Source organism: Takifugu rubripes, chromosome 3 (genome assembly GCF_901000725.2).
Source record: "Takifugu rubripes chromosome 3, fTakRub1.2, whole genome shotgun sequence".
NCBI lineage: Eukaryota > Metazoa > Chordata > Actinopteri > Tetraodontiformes > Tetraodontidae > Takifugu > Takifugu rubripes.
In genome coordinates this window covers 10111106-10130383 of record NC_042287.1, presented here as the reverse complement: position 1 = coordinate 10130383, position 19278 = coordinate 10111106, and the positions used below count along the sequence as shown (strand labels likewise).

The 19278-nt window shown below is 48.9% G+C and overlaps 1 protein-coding gene across 1 annotated transcript in view; it reads left to right on the top strand.

Moving 5' to 3' along the window:
- The window catches only part of lrp1ab (low density lipoprotein receptor-related protein 1Ab), a 59308-nt gene extending 40285 nt beyond the window's left edge, over positions 1-19023 (top strand). The window contains exons 42-89 of the mRNA XM_011621880.2: positions 2767-2956; positions 3040-3244; positions 3321-3513; positions 3692-3817; positions 3902-4030; positions 4179-4298; positions 4494-4607; positions 4712-4861; positions 4944-5066; positions 5191-5307; positions 5409-5537; positions 5631-5759; positions 5948-6088; positions 6182-6369; positions 6998-7181; positions 7276-7361; positions 7448-7567; positions 7644-7831; positions 7914-8119; positions 8794-8982; positions 9100-9248; positions 9396-9489; positions 9604-9720; positions 9807-9926; positions 10003-10125; positions 10218-10343; positions 10427-10543; positions 11200-11306; positions 11386-11518; positions 11677-11799; positions 11890-12012; positions 12094-12231; positions 12317-12454; positions 12530-12649; positions 12730-13013; positions 13093-13271; positions 13355-13461; positions 13537-13656; positions 13736-13912; positions 13997-14137; positions 14487-14660; positions 14801-14962; positions 15058-15229; positions 15308-15409; positions 15673-15746; positions 15835-15928; positions 16695-16839; positions 17153-19023. Coding sequence (XP_011620182.1) covers positions 2767-2956; positions 3040-3244; positions 3321-3513; positions 3692-3817; positions 3902-4030; positions 4179-4298; positions 4494-4607; positions 4712-4861; positions 4944-5066; positions 5191-5307; positions 5409-5537; positions 5631-5759; positions 5948-6088; positions 6182-6369; positions 6998-7181; positions 7276-7361; positions 7448-7567; positions 7644-7831; positions 7914-8119; positions 8794-8982; positions 9100-9248; positions 9396-9489; positions 9604-9720; positions 9807-9926; positions 10003-10125; positions 10218-10343; positions 10427-10543; positions 11200-11306; positions 11386-11518; positions 11677-11799; positions 11890-12012; positions 12094-12231; positions 12317-12454; positions 12530-12649; positions 12730-13013; positions 13093-13271; positions 13355-13461; positions 13537-13656; positions 13736-13912; positions 13997-14137; positions 14487-14660; positions 14801-14962; positions 15058-15229; positions 15308-15409; positions 15673-15746; positions 15835-15928; positions 16695-16839; positions 17153-17290 — 6824 coding nt within the window. The 3' untranslated portion in view covers positions 17291-19023. The remainder of the gene's footprint in view (positions 1-2766; positions 2957-3039; positions 3245-3320; positions 3514-3691; positions 3818-3901; positions 4031-4178; positions 4299-4493; positions 4608-4711; positions 4862-4943; positions 5067-5190; positions 5308-5408; positions 5538-5630; positions 5760-5947; positions 6089-6181; positions 6370-6997; positions 7182-7275; positions 7362-7447; positions 7568-7643; positions 7832-7913; positions 8120-8793; positions 8983-9099; positions 9249-9395; positions 9490-9603; positions 9721-9806; positions 9927-10002; positions 10126-10217; positions 10344-10426; positions 10544-11199; positions 11307-11385; positions 11519-11676; positions 11800-11889; positions 12013-12093; positions 12232-12316; positions 12455-12529; positions 12650-12729; positions 13014-13092; positions 13272-13354; positions 13462-13536; positions 13657-13735; positions 13913-13996; positions 14138-14486; positions 14661-14800; positions 14963-15057; positions 15230-15307; positions 15410-15672; positions 15747-15834; positions 15929-16694; positions 16840-17152) is intronic.
- Positions 19024-19278: the final 255 nt, after the last annotated feature.

The window sequence follows — 19278 nt, the reverse complement described above, 5'->3', positions numbered from 1 at the left end:
GCCAGAATCTGTAGTGTAACACCGACACTGGAGTGTTTTGTTAGTTTGCTCCTCTCTCTGAGGTCGTATCCAGCACAAACGGCTGAACCATGTCCCTGTTCATCAAATGAGGGCAACCATTCAGGCAGCTCTTGCACCACGCCCAGCGTCCTCTCGCCAGCCGCAGCAAATCCCGCCGAAACTTTTGAGACATGAGCCCGTATAGGATGGGGTTCACTACCGCGACCGAGGACGCCAACAATCTGGCCAGGAGGGCGACAGTGTTGTATCCCGGTGAGCCTGAGACGGTTCCACCAATGAAAGAGAACATGAGGGCATAGGAGGGCAGCCAGAGGAGGGTGAAGATCAGGACCAGGAGAGCCGAGGTGTGGGTCACCTGGCTTTGGTAGCGTTCCAAGCGTGGCGCGTTCCCCATCAGCCTTGCGTATCGTAGGAAACAGTAGATTTTGGCGTACATCAGCACAATGACGGTCAGCGGCAGAGCAAAGCCAAACAGGAAGAGGGCGGTGCTGTAGACCAGCTGGCTGAAGTCCGACAGGAAGGCGAAGCAGTACACGGAGCTGGATTCAGTCACTGTTCGGACGGCGAATTGCGGCGCTCCCAAGGCTGCGGCGGGGATCCAGAGCAGCACCACCGTCAGCTTTATGCGCCGGTGCATTCTGGAACGGTATGTCCAGGTCGGGTGCACCACCGTCAGGTAGCGGGTCACGGCCAACGCCGCTAGAGTGAAGACCGAGGCGGCCGAGCAGGCCACACCCAGGAAGCTGATGACCTTGCACATGAAGCTGCCAAAGGGCCAGAAGCCCAGCGTGATGGCGGAGGTGTGGAAGGGCAGGCAGAGCAGCAGCAGCAGGTCGGCTGCGCTCAGCGCCAGCAGCAGGGTGTCTGTACTGTGAGGCGGCTGGCTCTCCTTCTTCCTCCTGCTGGTCAGGATGACAATGACCAGGGTTTGACCCACCAGACCCGTCACTAAAATCAGACCGTCCAGGATGGGAATCAAAGTCTTAATCAGCGTGTCGCCTTTCTTGCCAATTTGGCCGGGGCCGCTGCCGTTTACCTGCTGCTCCATGTGTTCACAGTCGGCTGGGTCATGAATAGAAGAACATCAGAACACCAACGCATCGTCTCTCCATTCTAGCTCTGACTCCAGCTCATGGCTCTTGCAGTTAATGAAAGGGTTAATCACATCATCTTCACTGATCTTGACTGAAATCAGATGAATTACAGTATGTTGTCAGCAATCAGGAGTGATTTCACAGAGCCAGACACATCTTACAGGTATAATATATTCCTTTATAAAGGATAACCCGACCTTGAGCAGTCCTCCCACACCATTTTTTCCCCAGCCTGCACCTGTAAGTGTCATTATCCAAGAAAGCGTAGCTCAGAGCTGCCGGTGCAGCATTTTCCTGTATTGATTCCTTGAAATCAGGCAATGGAGGAAGAAGTCACCCCAGGGTTGGTATCAGATGTTCCACTTTAAAAGCAGTCGATGCTACTCGATGCTAAGTGGTCACCGTAGCGGGAGGCGTCCCGTCCATTTAGAGGCTCTTCATAAACGTCCGTCTGGCAGATTTCCCCCAGCGGAGTCGGCAGCAGCTAGCATGAAGGAGGAAAGGAGCAATTGTTCTAATGACCTGTAATAAAAAGGCCGTGTTCTCGGGTGTCTCCTGGAGTCCGGCCGCTGCTGTAATCAGAGCGGCTCTGCTGTCAGTGGCCGTGATCTTCAGGGCAGCTTTAAATGCTGTTTGCACAGTAAGAAGGGGCTGAGCTGATCCAGGTAAAGGCAGGGCTTATTGAGATTTATCATAACACTCCTGGTTCGATCCACCCCAACCTCATCAGTGCTACTCAAGTGCACAGTTCTGTATGTTGTGTAGATGCCAGCCGCGATAATACCTCGACGTGTGTTTGACTCTACATTTGCTAGCTATTTAGAGCTTATTAGGCTTTTAAATTGCATTGATTTGTGGTCATTTTGGCTCTTTGTCGCTCATCCAGAACATCTATTTAATGGCAATCATGTAGTTTAGCCAACAGCAAACTTTGGTGTGGAGTCTTCTGGCTTTTTATTGATGGGCGTAAGTCGCCATAAAATGCGGTTGCCATTGTGACGGGGAACAGATGGATGCACACCCTGGAGTCAGCCAGACTGCAACATTATCTCTCCCTCGGTGTCCAGCGTCTCTGAAAGAGGACCGAAGGATGGAGAGATATACAGCACCGATGAAATGTAACTCTTTGACTTACTTTGAGTTGCATAAGATGCTACTTTAGGGGGGGTGTGATCACGTCTTTGACTTCCACTTTAACTGCGTTTGCTTTCGAAGAAGAATGAGCTTCTGGTACTCTGGAAAAGCAAACAGGAACGGAGGGCTGCTCCTCACCTTTGACTCTAAAGTGACTTAACCTGTTTCAACAGCAGTTTTCTTCCCAAAAACAAGGCGCTGGTAGAATGACACCGTCTACAGGGAGCTTTGTTTGTGTGTACAGGCAGTCGTCCATGAAATGACAGGGTGATACTCGTCTTTAAACTCTCTCCAGGAACAGCGAGAGCGAAACACAAGGGCTCTGTGTCGTTCCGCCTCTACTTTCTACTCTTTTTTTAACTTTCCTCTCTGCATGCTTTGTCCTTCATTAAGAACAGATGAAGATAGAGTTAATTATTTATTTTATTGGTGATTTGCTCGGTTATAGTGGTTATTCATCAGTTTTTCTGAGTCTTATTAAGCTCCTATCCTCCCTCCCTCCTTTCCTGCTTCACAGACGTGGGATCAGTAGAGGGGCTGGCGTACCATCGGGGTTGGGACACACTCTACTGGACCAGTTACACGACATCCACCATTACTCGGCACACAGTGGACCAGAGCCGTACCATAGCCTACAACCGGGACACTGTGGTCTCCATGTCGACCGAAGACCACCCCAGAGCTTTTGTGCTGGACGAGTGTCAGGAGTGAGTGCTTCAGTTTAACATAATAAACCACGATGTTAGAAGTTAGCCCTGTCAGGAACGTCACATGTCGGTTTCCTCCGCAGTCTGATGTTCTGGACCAACTGGAACGAGCAGGCGCCCAGCATCATGAGGGCCTCTCTGAATGGAGCCAACGTGCTCGTGATCATCGGCAGTGACATCAAAACCCCCAACGGCCTGGCCATCGACCACCGAGCTGAGAAACTCTACTTCTCCGACGCCACGCTGGACAAGATCGAGCGCTGTGAATATGACGGGAGCAGCCGATATGTGAGATCTTTGGCTGTTCTTCCTGAACGATGTTGACTGGTGTGAGAGAAATCACACCTGAATGTTGCCGCTGCAGGTACTGTTGAAGAACGAGCCCGTCCATCCTTTCGGTCTGGCTGTTTACGGCGACTACATCTTCTGGACTGACTGGGTGCGGAGGGCGGTTCTGAGGGCTGACAAATACACGGGAGGAGACATGAAAGTGCTGCGTGCCGACATTCCGCAGCAGCCAATGGGCATTGTCGCTGTGGCGAATGACACCAACAACTGTACGTATTTCTCAGCGAGAGCTTAAGGTCAGAAAATGCAGGTTAAAGGTGTTCAATAGAGAGAAAAATAACTGGAAACATTTCCAGGAAGTGGTTGTAGCAGATGCTAGCTCGCTAGTAGATGCAACAGGAACTAACGGGTTGGTAAAGGTAGTAACATTTGGTCACATGTCTTCAGGCGAGTTTTCACCTTGTCGAACAAACAACGGAGGCTGCCAAGACCTGTGTCTGCCCACGTCGGATGGACGCGTCAACTGCAGTTGCCGTGGCGACAGGCAGCTTTTGGAAGACAGCACCTGCTCTTGTAAGTGGGAATCCTTTATTATGTGGGGATGATTGCTCTTAAAAGCGGGGCTTGTTTAAGTTTCCCACGTGTCCCCCCCGTCAGCGCTGAACATGTCGTGTGGAAGCGTTGACGACTTCGAGTGCGGTAACGGCGACTGCATCAACTACAGCCTGACCTGCGACGGCATGGCCCACTGCAAGGACAAGTCTGATGAGAAGCAGTCGTATTGTGGTGAGTTTTTGAGGTCCAACAACGCAGGTCATCGTGTCTTAAGCAAAGGGACAATTAATTAATTTATAACAGTTAATTTGGGTGGTAGCATCAATGTACTTTTAGCATTTGGAGTATAAGAAACTGAATTTACGCTTGGGCTCTACAGCTAATCGGATTTGTAAGAAAGGCTACAGGCGCTGCATCAATGGTCGCTGCATCGGCCATCAGTTCTGGTGTGATGGCACGGATGACTGTGGGGATCACTCCGACGAGCTTCCCTGCAACAGTGAGTGATCAGAGAAATCTCTTTTTCTCCTTTCCCTTGTTCTGACATCATCTCAACAAATTAGCTATCATGGAAACCATTTAAGATTCCAAAGAGGAGGTGTAGGCGCGGCTTCTGCTAGCTGTTTCTGATCAACTTTGACAGCCACATATTAAAGTGTCACTTCCATGTGCTAAACTGTGCATCTCCTGTTAGTGACTCTCTGCAAACCAGGAGAGTTCCAGTGCAAAGATGGCAGTTGTATCTCCAACTTCAGCCGCTGTGACCAGGTGGTCAACTGCGAGGACGCCAGTGATGAGATGAACTGCCGTAAGTAACCTGGACTTATTGATTTTGGTTGGATGGTGTGAAAATGTATAATCGGAGTTGTTTTAATGTGATTCTTTAATGTGGGATTGTTTCGCTCCCTTCAGAATCCACCGACTGTTCTCGTTTCTTCCGCCTGGGAGTGAAAGGCGCGTCCTTCCAGAGCTGTGAGAGAACAACTCTGTGCTATCTGTCCTCGTGGGTGTGTGACGGCAACAACGACTGTGGGGACTTCTCAGACGAGAGGAGCTGCCCAGGTCGGCTGACTCACTTTTACAGGCTTTTTGGCGAAGTCGTCAAAGCTCGTATCTCACGTCTCTCCCCCCCGATCTCTTGCAGACAAGAGAAAGCTTAAATGTCCCGTCAACTTCTTCGCCTGCCCCAGTGGCCGCTGCATTCCAATGAGCTGGACGTGCGATAAGGAGAACGACTGTGAGAACGGAGCCGATGAGACACACTGCGGTCAGTCTGCCTCTAATGTTCTTGAAAACACGCAGTTTTTCATCCAGCTTCTCATTCCACATGGAAAACATGACTGGCGGATGGGATAAAAGACTAAATAAATTCTTTCTGGCATCCTTTGCAGACAAATTTTGTACGTCCACCCAGTTCGAGTGTGCAAACCACCGCTGCATCTCCTCCCACTGGGTGTGTGACGGTTCCGATGACTGCGGCGACGGTTCTGATGAGGACCAGAAATGCAGTAAGTGACGCTACTGGCACCCACCAACGTTTAAGTTTCTCCACTCTGTAAACAACAAAAGAACGAGACATTATGCAGCTTTTTCCATGTGGTCATCACAGAATCCAAAACCTGCAGCCCGGAGGCTTTCCAGTGTCCCGGCTCCCACATGTGCGTGCCTCAGCGCTGGAAGTGTGATGGAGATATGGACTGCCCCGACGGCGCCGATGAAAGTGTTAAAGCTGGCTGCAGTAAGCGGGATGCTAAACCCACACTTAACAATAATCCCCAGAAATTCCCCGGTCCAGGTTCCTTAAAAACATGTTTGTCTTTTCCGCGTTCAGTGTACACCAACAGCACTTGTGATCCAGAGAATGAGTTCATGTGCCAGAACAGACAGTGTATTCCCAAGCACTTTGTTTGCGACCTGGACGTGGACTGCTCCGACGGCTCCGACGAATCCCCGGAATGTGGTGAGCGCGCAGGCTTTTCCCTCGCGGGGATTCCCCTCGTCCTGTTGTCAGCTCCTTTCAAACTAAAGTTTGATGTTCTTGACAACCTAAATAAATAGCTTAACGATATTTATTTGTGATGATATGGACGTTAAAAATAATGAACTACTGTTATTATTGTGAGTTAATACCTTGTGTTTATGTGGCAGAGTATCCAACATGTGGGCCGGATGAGTTCCGCTGCGCTAACGGCCGCTGCCTCAACCAGAAGAAATGGGAGTGCGATGGAGAGTTTGACTGTCACGATCATTCCGATGAGGCCCCCAAGAACCCCCGCTGCACCGACTCTGGTAGAGTTCACCAAAACGCCGCCTCTTTCGATCAGTGTAACAAGGATCAGACTGGAGCCGCTCAAGGTTAACGCCACCTGTCGATGCTTTCAGAGCGGGCCTGCAACGACTCGGCCTTCATGTGCCGCAACGGCAACTGTCTGAACGAGACTCTGCTGTGCGACCGCAACGATGACTGCGGCGACGGCTCCGACGAGCTGAACTGCTTCATCAACGAGTGCCTCAACAGCAAGCTGAGCGGATGCTCGCAGCTCTGCGACGACCTCAAGATCGGCTACAAGGTTAGCCATCTAATTCTCAGTTCTGGTGCGTTTACGTGCGGCGAGTCAGCTGGCGTGCGGTTACCTCCCAAACAAACGGGGGTGCGTGTTATTAGTGGTGAGTCATGTGGGAGCTGTGGAGTATAAGTTGGAAAGCGCTCGTTTCAGGCATGTGGTTACGTAACTTATGTTTTGGCTCCTTTTTAAAGTTGGAGGCAGCACGAGAACAGCCTGAACTCTGAGTGAACTCTCCTGTTTTAAGATGAGAAACACCCATTTGTGTGTGCACGATCGCCACACGGTTACATGTGGTGAAGGTAAAGCCGGTTAAAGCCGTCAGAGATCGTTGTCATTAATTACATGGATCTACTGTTTTAGCTTTTCCAGGTCGTAAAAAGATTCTGTTTTTCTGGTTCCACTCGTGACATTCAACTGAATGGTTCTGGGTTCTCTGGCATTCTCTTTTGGTTTTAATCTGTGCGTTAAATTTAGAAACAAACAAACCTTAAATCACGTTGACTGACACGAGCTCCGTGGCAGCTTCTCGAAAAAGGTCAAAACCCCAAAGTGCGAAGCGTCGGATCATCCGCTCGACTGTGAGATTGTGACGTTTCTCTCCTTTTTTTCCCTTTGCCCTCTCTGCCTTCAGTGCAGGTGTCATCCCGGATTCCAGCTGAAGCGCGACGGGAGGACGTGCGTGGACATAGACGAGTGCACGACCACCTACCCCTGTTCCCAGCGCTGCATCAACACCCACGGCAGCTTCCACTGCCTCTGCGTGGATGGCTTTGAGCTCAGCCCCAACGACCCCACCATCTGCAAGTCCACCTCAGGTGAGATCCTCTCCAGTGGGTGTGTGTGTGGGTGTGTGTGTTTGTGGGTGTGCACATGCTGTTTGAGCACACGTCTCTCTCGCCCTATCTGTAGAAGAAGAACCATATTTGATCTTTGCCAACCGGTACTACCTGAGAAAACTCAACCTGGACGGTTCCAACTACACACTGATCAAACAGGTTAGACCCACACCTGCAGAGGCGACGTGGCGCCTGCGCCCCCCCGCCATCCCCCGGGCTCATTTTAACTGCTGCCCCCATTTCAGGGCTTGAATAATGCGGTGGCGCTGGACTTCCACTATGCGGAGCAGATGATCTACTGGACGGACGTGACCACTCAGGGCAGCATGATCAGACGCATGCGTATGAACGGCAGCAGCATGGAGGTCGGTCGACAACTCTTACTGGGACTCTAAACCATTGTAACCAGTACGTCATGTTTGGGACCACTTGCTCCCACAGGTTTTGCACCGGACGTCTCTTAGCAACCCAGATGGATTGGCAGTGGATTGGGTCGGCGGGAACCTGTATTGGTGCGACAAAGGCCGGGACACCATCGAGGTGTCGAAGCTCAACGGGGCCTATCGGACCGTGTTGGTCAACAGCGGCCTGAGAGAGCCGCGCGCTTTGGCTGTGGATGTGCGCTACGGGTGAGGAGGAACATCTTCTATCTTCATCTGGTTCTGGAGGTGTGGAGCTGTACGTGTGATAACACTAGATCCTTCTGTTTAGGTACTTGTACTGGTCCGACTGGGGCGACAGCCCTCACATTGGGAGAATCGGGATGGACGGTACCAACAGAAGCGTCATAGTGGAGGAAAAGATCACCTGGCCCAATGGGCTGACCTTGGACTTCATTAATGATCGCATCTATTGGGCCGATGCCAGAGAGGACTACATAGAATTTGCCAGTCTGGACGGGACGAACAGACACACAGGTAAGACACACTGAACCTGGGATGGAGCAGATTGATCCGATTGCTGTGACCAGCTTGTGTGGCAAATACGAGTGGCATCTCGTATTTCTTCTGACACATACAAACACCGGCGTGGCCTTGCATGTGTTTGCAGTGTAGGACGCGCTGTGTTTGAACTCAGATAAGGATGGATCAAAGGGGGCATTGTGCTAATACCACAGTCCAAGCTGATACCAAAGGTTGACTCATATACCAGATAATAAACATTTGATATTAGTAACTAATGTTTTAAATTCCCACTAGGCTAACTGCTTAGCACAATGACAGGAGGTTTATCCTAACACCAAGTGTCAGGTTCTTGTGTTTTCTCATCCATGCATGTGTGATGTAGACTGATCGTTGTGTTTTACAACACAGACTAATGGTGTGTTTCCATAACACATAAGAGCAAACACATGAGCTATATGGATGATGAAAGGGAGCAGTTACCGTGTGAAGCCTAATGAAGCATCAAATCTGTTACATAACGCGCGCATATTGTGGAACCTTGAACAGTGCGGCATTTTTATTTTGGGACACCTGCGTCACCTTGGAAACCAAATGCACATCTGCTTGATTGTGGGAATTATTTAATGGTGGTATTCTTATATTAGGATTGGCGTTGGTAATGGAATGTTTGCATGGTGTTTTTGCAGTTCTCAACCACGACATCCCCCACATCTTTGCCATGACACTGTTTGAAGAGTACATCTACTGGACCGACTGGGAGACAAAGTCCATCAACAGAGCTCATAAAACTCAGGGGACCAATAAGACCACCCTTATCAGCACCCTGCATCGGCCCATGGACGTGCACATTTACCACCCCTACCGCCAGCCTGAGGGTAAGACAACCCAAAAAACATTTAAAAGGCTCCGTAAAGACATTGTCCCATCCAGATGTCAGACCCCCTGCAGGCCTGAGGCTGACTTGTTTCCTTTTTTGTCTTATATTTTATCAGTACTCAACCACCCATGCCAGACCAACAATGGCGGCTGCAGTAACCTCTGCCTCCTCTCGCCCGGCGGAGGCTACAAGTGTGCCTGTCCCACCAACTTCTACCTGGCCAGCGATCACCGGACGTGCATGTCCAACTGCACGGCCAGCCAGGTAAACATTTCATCTCAAGCAGCTGTGTCACTCCGGTTGTGCTTACCAACTGTGGATCTCCAACTGGAACATCTACCGGCTCCAATGTGGCGCACCTTTGATCTGTCATAACTCCATAATGGAAGCTTTTCCCTCTTCCCGATGTAGTTTGTGTGCAAGAACGACAAATGCATTCCTTTCTGGTGGAAGTGTGACACGGAGGATGACTGCGGCGACAGGTCGGATGAGCCTGCAGATTGCCGTGAGTGTCTTTGAGAGATTAGAATAGATACGCTTCACGGATATGATTTAGTATCAAGGGACGAGTTCAGTGTCATCCTGACAGAGGTTTTTTTTATTGTTCTCCTCATGGTAGCTGAGTTCAAATGCAGGCCAGGACAGTTTCAGTGTGGCACAGGGATCTGCACCAACCCGGCCTATATTTGTGACGGAGACAACGACTGCCAGGACAACTCAGATGAGGCTAACTGCGGTACGTTCTTTAACCTGGTCCCATAACGACCCCCTCATTTAAAATTTCCCACACATTCACTGAAAATGTTGTCTCCTTGTCTACAGATATTCACGTTTGTTTGCCAAGCCAGTTCAAGTGCTCCCACCCGAGCCGCTGCATTCCAGGCATCTTCCGTTGTAACGGCCAGGACAACTGCGGAGACGGCGAGGACGAGAAGGACTGCCGTGCGTAAAGTCCCGCGTTCTATATTCCGTGTCCTATCTGCCCCAATAGCTTTACCTCTGCTACTTCCTCCCATAGCTGAGGTGACGTGTGCACCCACCCAGTTCCAGTGTGCCATCACCAAGCGCTGCATACCTCGAGTCTGGGTCTGTGACCGCGACAACGACTGCGTCGACGGGTCAGACGAGCCCGCCAACTGCAGTAAGGCCGCTGCTTTGTTAAGCGTTTTCCATTATCAAACCACCCTAAACCCTCAGATGTGACCAACCGCCCATTTGCCCCCCCCCCTACAGCCCAAATGACGTGCGGTGTGGACGAATTCCGCTGTAAAGACTCTGGACGTTGCATTCCCGCCCGCTGGAAGTGCGACGGCGAGGACGACTGTGGCGATGCATCCGACGAGCCAAAAGAAGAGTGCGGTAGGAGACATTGACATTTGATCGCGAGTGCAGTTAAATCTTCTGGGGTTTTTTTTTTCATCTTTTAATATTTGTCCTTGCAGCTGAGAGGACGTGCGAGCCGTACCAGTTCAGATGTAAGAACAACCGCTGCGTGCCCGGCCGCTGGCAGTGCGACTACGACAACGACTGCGGCGACAACTCGGACGAAGACAAATGCAGTAGGTGTCACTTTTGCTGTGGGGGACGCGGCCCCTGTTCTGTCCGTCAGCAGTTGTCTCACCTCCTCCGGTGTCACTTACACTCATGTCCTGCACCTCTCTCCGCTGGTAACGCACTCGGACGTCAGTTGTTCATGAAATCACTTGTTCGGCACTAACATCCGTTCGCTGTCATTTCTGGTGCATCTCACTTCATCTGATGCTCGTTTTGATTTCATACTGTCCCCTCGGCGTGAATCAGAGGTGAGTTGCTCCGCCTTCACAGCTCGAAGTGCTCCCATATTCTGTCGCCTCCCCGCTGTGTTTCCACCCTCACGCTCCGTCCATCTGTGTTCCCCACCTGCCTCCGAGAGACTGAAGCTGAGCTCCAAATAGTTTGGCAAATTCCTGTACCTCCCAGTTCCACTTTGTGGCTCAAAGCTTTACTGGTTTTGTTGCCACCACGTGGGTCACACACTTTAACCATCCATCAAATCAACCTACGAAATATTCTGGAGATTTATGGTGCAAGTTTCATTCTCTCAACCCAACCCTCTTCTATGTTTTTGTTTGTTTTTGTTGTTACTTGGATCCTTGTTCTTGTTTGATACTGCAGTTTGTTTTTTTCAGAAGAACGTCACTATTCGATGTGTCTTAACATTTTTCTTCTCCCTCAGTGCCCCGGCAGTGCTCCGAAAGCGAATTCGCCTGCACAAATGGTCGCTGCATTGCCGGCAGGTGGAAGTGCGATGGCGATCACGACTGCGCCGATGGGTCAGACGAGGTTCGGGAATGTGAGATTTGCCTCAGATGTCATGTATCTAGGGATGAAAAGCTCACTCCTGTACCTGTGATGATTTCAGCACGGCTGTGATTTGAAGTGCGACATCGACCACTTTCAATGCAACAATGGACACTGCATCCCCATCCGTTGGCGGTGTGACGCCGACCCCGACTGTTTGGATGGCAGTGATGAGGAGAACTGTGGAAGTGCTAGTAAGCGAAGTCCCTGTATTTGAATTATATATTTGATTTTCTGACACCCCCTATTGTTCGTGAATGGTAATACAGCCATTCAGCTATTAGGGTTCAGGTGTTGTGTTTCTTAATCTGCAGCAAACGTTGAAAAACGAATTTCTCTCCATTATTTCCAGCTGAACGTCACTGTCCTGTAGACGAGTTCCAGTGCAACAACACTTTATGTAAACCTCTGGCCTGGAAGTGCGATGGCGAGGACGACTGTGGCGACAACTCTGATGAGAACCCTGAAGAGTGCAGTGAGTGTGGCTGTGGACCTGTCGATTGCAAGGTTGTATTTTACTGATGCCAAGATTTCTCATTTGCATGTTGTCTTTTTTCCCTGTCAGGGAAGTTCCAGTGTCCTCCTACCAGAGCCTTCCGCTGCCAAAATGATCGCGTGTGTCTGCAAGTGTCAAAGAGGTGTGACGGCGTCAGTAACTGCGGTGACAACTCGGATGAGCTGAACTGCCGTAAGTGTTGGATTCTCTTATGCTTCAGTGAAATCTGGGCTTCCCTCAGCTGCAAAGTAAACATTTAATGTGTGGCCACAGAGATCCCACCGGCCATTCCCACGTGTGAGAAGGACGAGTTCCTGTGTGCTAACAACCGATGCATCAGCTCCACTCTGCGCTGCAACTTCTTCAACGACTGCGAGGACTTTGGCTCGGATGAGATTGGCTGCAAGACAGGTCTGCAGATTTATTTATTTTTTTGATCACACAGAGGGTCATTTTACATCTCAAAGTGCTCACATGCTCCACTTGTGTTGCTCAGACACCAAACTGACCGACTGCAGGAGCAACAGGACGCAGTGTGGTGATGGAGATGAGGCCCACTGCGTCACCAATGGCACTGACTCCTTCTGCTCGTGCAAAGCAGGCTTCCAGAAGATAGGACATCGCACATGCGGAGGTACGCTGCACCGTTAGGATGGTGTCCCGTTTGGGTTAATGCGTGTTGATTCACAGAGCCTTTGTTTGTGTTTAGATAAGAACGAATGTCTGCAGTTTGGAGTGTGCTCCCACATCTGCAACAACACCAAAGGCTCCTACAAATGCAGCTGCCACAAGTACTTCACCAGGATCAGCGATACCTGCAAGGCTGACAGTGAGGACCGCTTCTTGGATTCTTTTTAAGGCTCGTTTTAAAAACAGCTGTCGCCGTGACCACGTCTCTTTGCCTTCCAGACATAAACAGCAGCCGGCAGATCCTCTACATAGCCGACGATAATGAGATCCGCAGCCTGGACCCCGGCATGCCAGACTGGCGCTATGAGCAGACCTTCCAGGGTGACGCCAGCGTTCGCATCGACGCGATGGACGTGCACGTGAAGACCAACCGCATCTTCTGGACCAACTGGCACACCGGCCGCATCTCCACCTATGAGCTCCAGGGACCGTCCCTGTCAGCGACATCGTCCAACTCTCACCGCAACCGAAGGCAGAGCGAGGGCCGGGTCATTGACCTGCAGGTACCGCTGAGTAATGATGTGGAACGCATTGTCTTGAATCTATAGAGACAAAAATGTGGTTCAAACATCTCGTATCCAGATTAAGGAGCTGAAGATGCCTCGTGGAATAGCTGTGGACTGGGTGGCTGGTAACTTGTACTGGACTGACTCCGGTCGAGATGTTATCGAAGTGGCTCAGATGTCTGGCCAGCACTGCAAGACCCTCATCTCTGGGATGATAGACGAGCCATACGCCATCGTAGTAGATCCACAGAGAGGGTGAGACAGCTAGATGAGGTTTTTAAAAATGTCAAATGTCGTAGCATGTCAACATTTATTTCACAGCTATTCTTTCCCTTTAGTACCATGTACTGGGCGGACTGGGGGAACCATCCTAAGATAGAGACAGCTGCAATGGATGGTACTCTGAGACAAACTCTGGTCCACGAGAACATCCAGTGGCCCACGGGTCAGTGCAATATTAAAGTTTTCAGGCAGCCGTTATCATTCGCCACATCTCTAACCCCTCCCGCTGTCTCCGCAGGCTTGGCAGTGGACTATTATAACGAGCGTCTTTACTGGGCTGATGCTAAACTCTCAGTGATCGGCAGTGTTCGTCTGGACGGTTCTGATCCGGTTATCGCTGTATCCGGCATCAAAAACAGTTGAGTTGTTCCCGCACAAAATAAATAGTTAATACCTGTTTGTTCCTATTTAACCGATTGCTTCTGCTGGTCGTCCAGATCTGCTCCATCCATTCAGCATAGACATATTTGAGGACTACATATATGGCGTCACCTATATCAATAACATTGTCTTCCGGGTGAACAAGTTTGGCAAAGGCACAATGGAGAATCTCACCACAGGCATCAACCACGCTTCTGATATAGTCCTCCACCACCGCTACAAGCAGCCAGAGAGTGAGTACAATGCGACACCCAGCACGGTGTTGAATGTTTTGAGTCTCGCAAACCTCGTTTTGTGTTGTTTATTTTTCTGTGCAGTGACTAACCCATGTGACAGGAAGAAATGCGAGTGGCTGTGTCTGCTCAGCCCCAGCGGACCGGTGTGCACCTGCCCAAATAAATATGTGGCCGATAACGGCACCTGCGTGGAGAGGCCAAAACCCACACAGTCCCCATTCTGTAAGTTTGCTGATGCACCGCGGCATGCTGGGCTACACCGCTGATGCTAAGGGATCAAAGGTGAAGTTCAGGATGCAGTGTGATGATGATCTGCTTCCAAAGTTGAAAATTGCAAAGATGGTGGACCAGACTGAATGCAGCCACCAGAAGTGATTAAAGAAGCTGATGAACAGGAGGAGTCCAGTAGTCTTTTGGTTTTTGTCTGTGTTTTCTCAATGTGTTGAAGTCTGTAGGCAGGAACAGTGACCCCTGGTGGAAGACTGACACCAAAACAAATCTGCTTCAGCGTCACAAACTTCATGCACACCCTTGGAGGCTTAGATTCATCACCATGGAATTCTCTCCACAGCTCCTCCCTCTGAGCCCTGTGATATCCAGTGTCTGAACGGCGGGAGCTGCTTCCTTAACGCTCGCCAGGTGGCCAAGTGTCGCTGCCAACCCAGCTACATTGGGGACAGGTGCGATATCAACCAGTGCAGGGACTACTGTAAGAACGGAGGAACGTGCACTGCTTCTCATGCAGGTAAGGACACCCCAGAGGGTAGAGGTGTTGTACATTTCAATGTCTTCTTGCGCCCCTCATCCACATAAAAGGATGAATAGCTGTTGCCTGCGTTAAATCAGCTTGAGTTTTAGATCTTCATACTGTATTTATTGCTTCAGGTGTACCAACCTGCAGATGCCCGAAGGGCTTCACAGGTCCCACCTGTAGCCGTCAGACATGTCAGGACTACTGCCTGAACGGAGGCCGTTGCTCAGTCAACACAGGCAACCAGCCGACTTGCAGCTGCCCCTCAGAGTACCAAGGAGACCAGTGCCAGTATAGTAAGTGACATGTTTTCATATGTCCTGCCGCTGTATTCCCAGTTAACCCTAACCCTAACCCATTTTACACTTGCTGTGCTCCCCATTCTCCGCAGCTACATGTGAAGGGTTCTGTCACAACAGCGGAACATGCTTACAAACCTCCAATGGCACCAAACTCTGCCTGTGCTCCAGTAAGTACATTGGACACCAGTGCGAGCTGGACAAATGTCAGTTCTGTGGAACGGGCAAGTGTTCCACTTCCCCTACAAACGAAGTCACCTGCAGGTACATCTTTTGCACACCAATAGGATCGTTGTGAAGGGCAATTTGTGCAACGTATTAATTCAAAAACTGTGTTTGTAGCTGTCCCAATGGTCAGATCCAGCCCAGCTGCTATACCTGCTTGAATTACTGCTCGAGAGGACAGTGTTCAGTCGACAGTCGCACTCTGCTGCCTCAGTGCAAGTAAGACAAATATATCAGCACACAGTGCGGTATTTGTGTGCCTAAAATATTTAAAGAAAGGTGGAAATAATCTCAAAATGGCCCATGCTGTGGAATTTATTTAGGCTTGTTTTTGAAAGACTAATTTATCATATATAGAAAAAGAGGTTCTTGAGTGGACGTTTATGATTAGAAAATAAAATCTTCCACCTGGGCTGTAGAGAGAATGTTTTGTATGAATTGGCAGAAGAGTGTTGAAATACCTTCACTGTGTGACTGTACAGGTGTCCTGTGGGATGGAGCGGCTACAGGTGTGAAATTGCTGCAGCTCCTGTGGATTCTTCTGCTTCCAGTGGTAGTAAGTCACACAGTTCAGACTATATTGATTTAAAAAAAAACCAGCCTCTTGCTGCTTCTTTTCCTAATGTTTGTTATTTCTCGTGCAGGTACGACCTCCATTGTTGTCCCCGTGCTTCTGTTGCTGCTGCTGGCGATGCTGGCGGTTGGCGCCATCTTATGGTATAAGCGAAGAATGCGAGGGTGAGACTCGGCTTTTATACTCGAAGAGCCAATTTTCCTTTCTTTTTCTTCTGGATCTCACAGCTAAGCTATCTCTCCTCTTTATTTCCTGCTTTTCCTTTTTTATAATCACCTATTTCCTGTCTCCCAGGTCTCTATGGCCAGGCAAATCTTGTTCACAATCCTCGCGGTAACTTCATAGGGTTACATAACTCAGCTGTTTACCCATAAAGCCTTCCTTCCCTCCCCTAATATCTATCCATATTGATGCTTCTTTGTCTTTTCACCTGTCCACTCTGTCCATCTGTGTAAAAATCTGTGTGTCCCTTGCTTGCTATCTCCTGTCGGTCCCTGACGGGGTATCCCAGCGATGCAACGGGATCTTTCATCTTGTAACTGAAGCAGCTTTGCCGATGATGCACAGATAACTGAAACGTTTAAGGCTTACTGCCTCTATGTGTCTTCTCTGTTGACATTTCTACATGTTAGGCTGATACCCTGTGCTTGAATATGTGTGCATCAAGGGAAAGCATTCCTGTTCATTGTGAAAACCCAACATTCTCCTACACGAACATGTTATCCGGGTTTGACCAAATGACCTTTTGTTAAAAGGTCATTTGAGAACCTAAGAAAATATACGTTGCTGTGATTGTGTTGACTGTGTGTTGCTGTACCTGTGTGAAGTTTAGTGATTTGATTCCAGCGGCCTCTCAAAAATAGCCAAAGATCGCCCTGTAACAAGGGTGTAATGGTCGGGTCTTTAATCATTTCTGTCGTCTGTGTACAGAGCGAAGGGATTCCAGCACCACCGAATGACCAACGGAGCCATGAATGTGGAGATCGGAAACCCTGCTTATAAAATCTACGAAGGGGACCCTGATGACGACGCAGGGGAGCTCCTAGATTCAGACTTTGCTTTGGACCCTGACAAGGTAAATAATGTCACAAAGAACTGTTCAAAAGTCATCCCTAATACCTGAGTTTTAAATTATTATGAGGCTATTTACCCACTCTAAAACAAAAATTTTCTTTGATTTTTTTTGTTTTTTTTTTTGGAGTGGAAGTTTCAAGTAGCAGAACATTGAGATGAATCCGTAAAAAAGATACAAATTTCAAGCAAAAGCACTTTGTTATATTAGGAAAGTGTAATATTGATTAGCGTTATTACAAGGCTGATATCAGTTTTGCTAGACCAATTTAAAAAAAAACACCAAATGGTTTCTGATAATGATTTGTGCCCCGCAGCCCACTAACTTCACCAACCCGGTGTACGCCACGCTCTACATGGGCGCCCACAACAGCCGCAACTCTCTCGCCAGCACCGACGAAAAGAAGGAGCTCCTCTCCCAGGCCGACGAGGACATGAGCGACCCGCTGGCGTAGAGCTGCACGTGACTCGAACTTTTCCGACACTGCCCCGCCCCGCCCCGCCCCGCCCGCCCGACCGAGCCGTCGCACTCTCTCTGTCTCTCTCTGTCTCTCTCTCTCATCTTTTGCCTTTACCAACTGAAAAGAAAAGCAACAAAAAAAAGCGGGAACACTGTATAAAATGTATAAAATGAAGGACTACTTTTTTAAGTGATTGCAGTATTATATTTTGTTCTTTGACAAAAAAAAAAAATATCCCTCCGGCGCCAAAACGGAACCATTTTCTAGAAATCTGTTTAGTTTTTAATTTTGCCAACCACCTCCTCACAGCTTCCCCCCTCCCCTGGCACCCCCTCACACGTATAGCCACTACCTCTGTGCAAATGTAAAAGATAAGAGAGATGGCAGTTGGATAATTTTAACGTTTTTATTTTTGTATGAAATGTACAGAGGGGTGGAAAAAACAATGTTCAGTCCCACAAAACAATGCCGATTGTCCGCAGGCGAGAGACGAGCCGGTGCTCATCACGGATGCTTCCTGGATGCTGGTTGGGCTCAGTCTTCACCGTGATGTGCACCTGTGTGTGTGCGTGTGTTTGCTGCTGGTGGTCTAAAGGAAATAGTGTGTTCTGATACCGCACGTGCACACGCTGAGGACTCGGCATGGCAGACCGTCTGTTGTTGTTGCAAACACACAAACCACATTCAAGTGATTGTCTTATACCTCCTTGCACAGACTAAAGTTATATATTTGCATATATATAAACCTATTAACAAAGTGTCTTGAAAATGTACCCAGGAATACACACATCTATAACAAATAGCAGTCTGTACTTTTTAACAGTTTTTCTCTGATGGAGTCGTCAGTGTGATGGGAGCGAGGCGCGAGTGTGCTGGATGAAGATGATTGTAATTAAAGTCCACATTCCAGGATGAAGAGTCTGGGATGGATATCCGTGGCCTTGGTAAAGCCTACTGCAGGACACTGACAGGAGCCGGATTGTGCTTTAAAACTGTAACTAGAAAGTTGTTTCTTTTGTTTTGTTTTAATTTTCGGGGTGTGGGGGGGGGTGGCAAGCGTCTGTGAATTTAGCGGTTGTTTTCGACGGACGATCCACAACCGATAGCTGAGAACTCAATATTTCGACTGTACATGTTCTTTTCGGCGAGGGCCGTCTGATGGTACGTACTTCAGAGGAAGAGTGAGGACACCCCCACCCTTCTTTTTATAGTATCTAATTACATGGACGTGTAATTTAGGTTAATGCTCATTGTTAAGTGCATTTTCGAGAAAGGGGACTGATAAGCTTCCTAATGGTCATTCCTCTGATTCCTTTGCATTCCTCAAGCCAACCACCCGCCACTCAAACTGGAATCTGGTCTGTAAAGGTTTCGCTGATCATTGTGTCCGATTCTCACTGTGCTGCTTCTGAACTGGGCTTATCAGACATGCCTGCCATATCATTCACTGCATGGTGCTGACACACACACACACACACACACACACACACACACACACACACACCCTAGATGAACTTCTGGCTTCCTCGTCACTTGTATTCTTTTTATTTTCCCCATCTTGCTCCTGTTTTCTCGGTTTTCGCTGCACCCTGTAAAATCAGTCTTTCTCAGTTGGATGATTTCTTTTGGTGGCCAAAGGCCACATGGATATTTGTGGCTCTGATTGTTTTGTTATGATTCTATTTCTTTTTGATATAAGAAATTAAATGGATTTTTATAGTAGTAAAGTATGTTGGCTGTGTCAGTCATTTGCGGAAGAAAATCGCTGACTGCCAGTTTCTGTCTGGAGTTGATCCAACCTCCTTTAGACCCCCGGTTTTTAATAGATGACACCTTTCAGTTCATGTGATGGGTGGGCAAAAAAAAAAAAATCAAACCAGTTCAAGAGGAACAATTGGATTTTTCCATCTATTTCTATTTTTCAGCACAGTATAAAAATGAGTCACTGACCTTTGACCTACAGAATCTAACCGATTTATCCT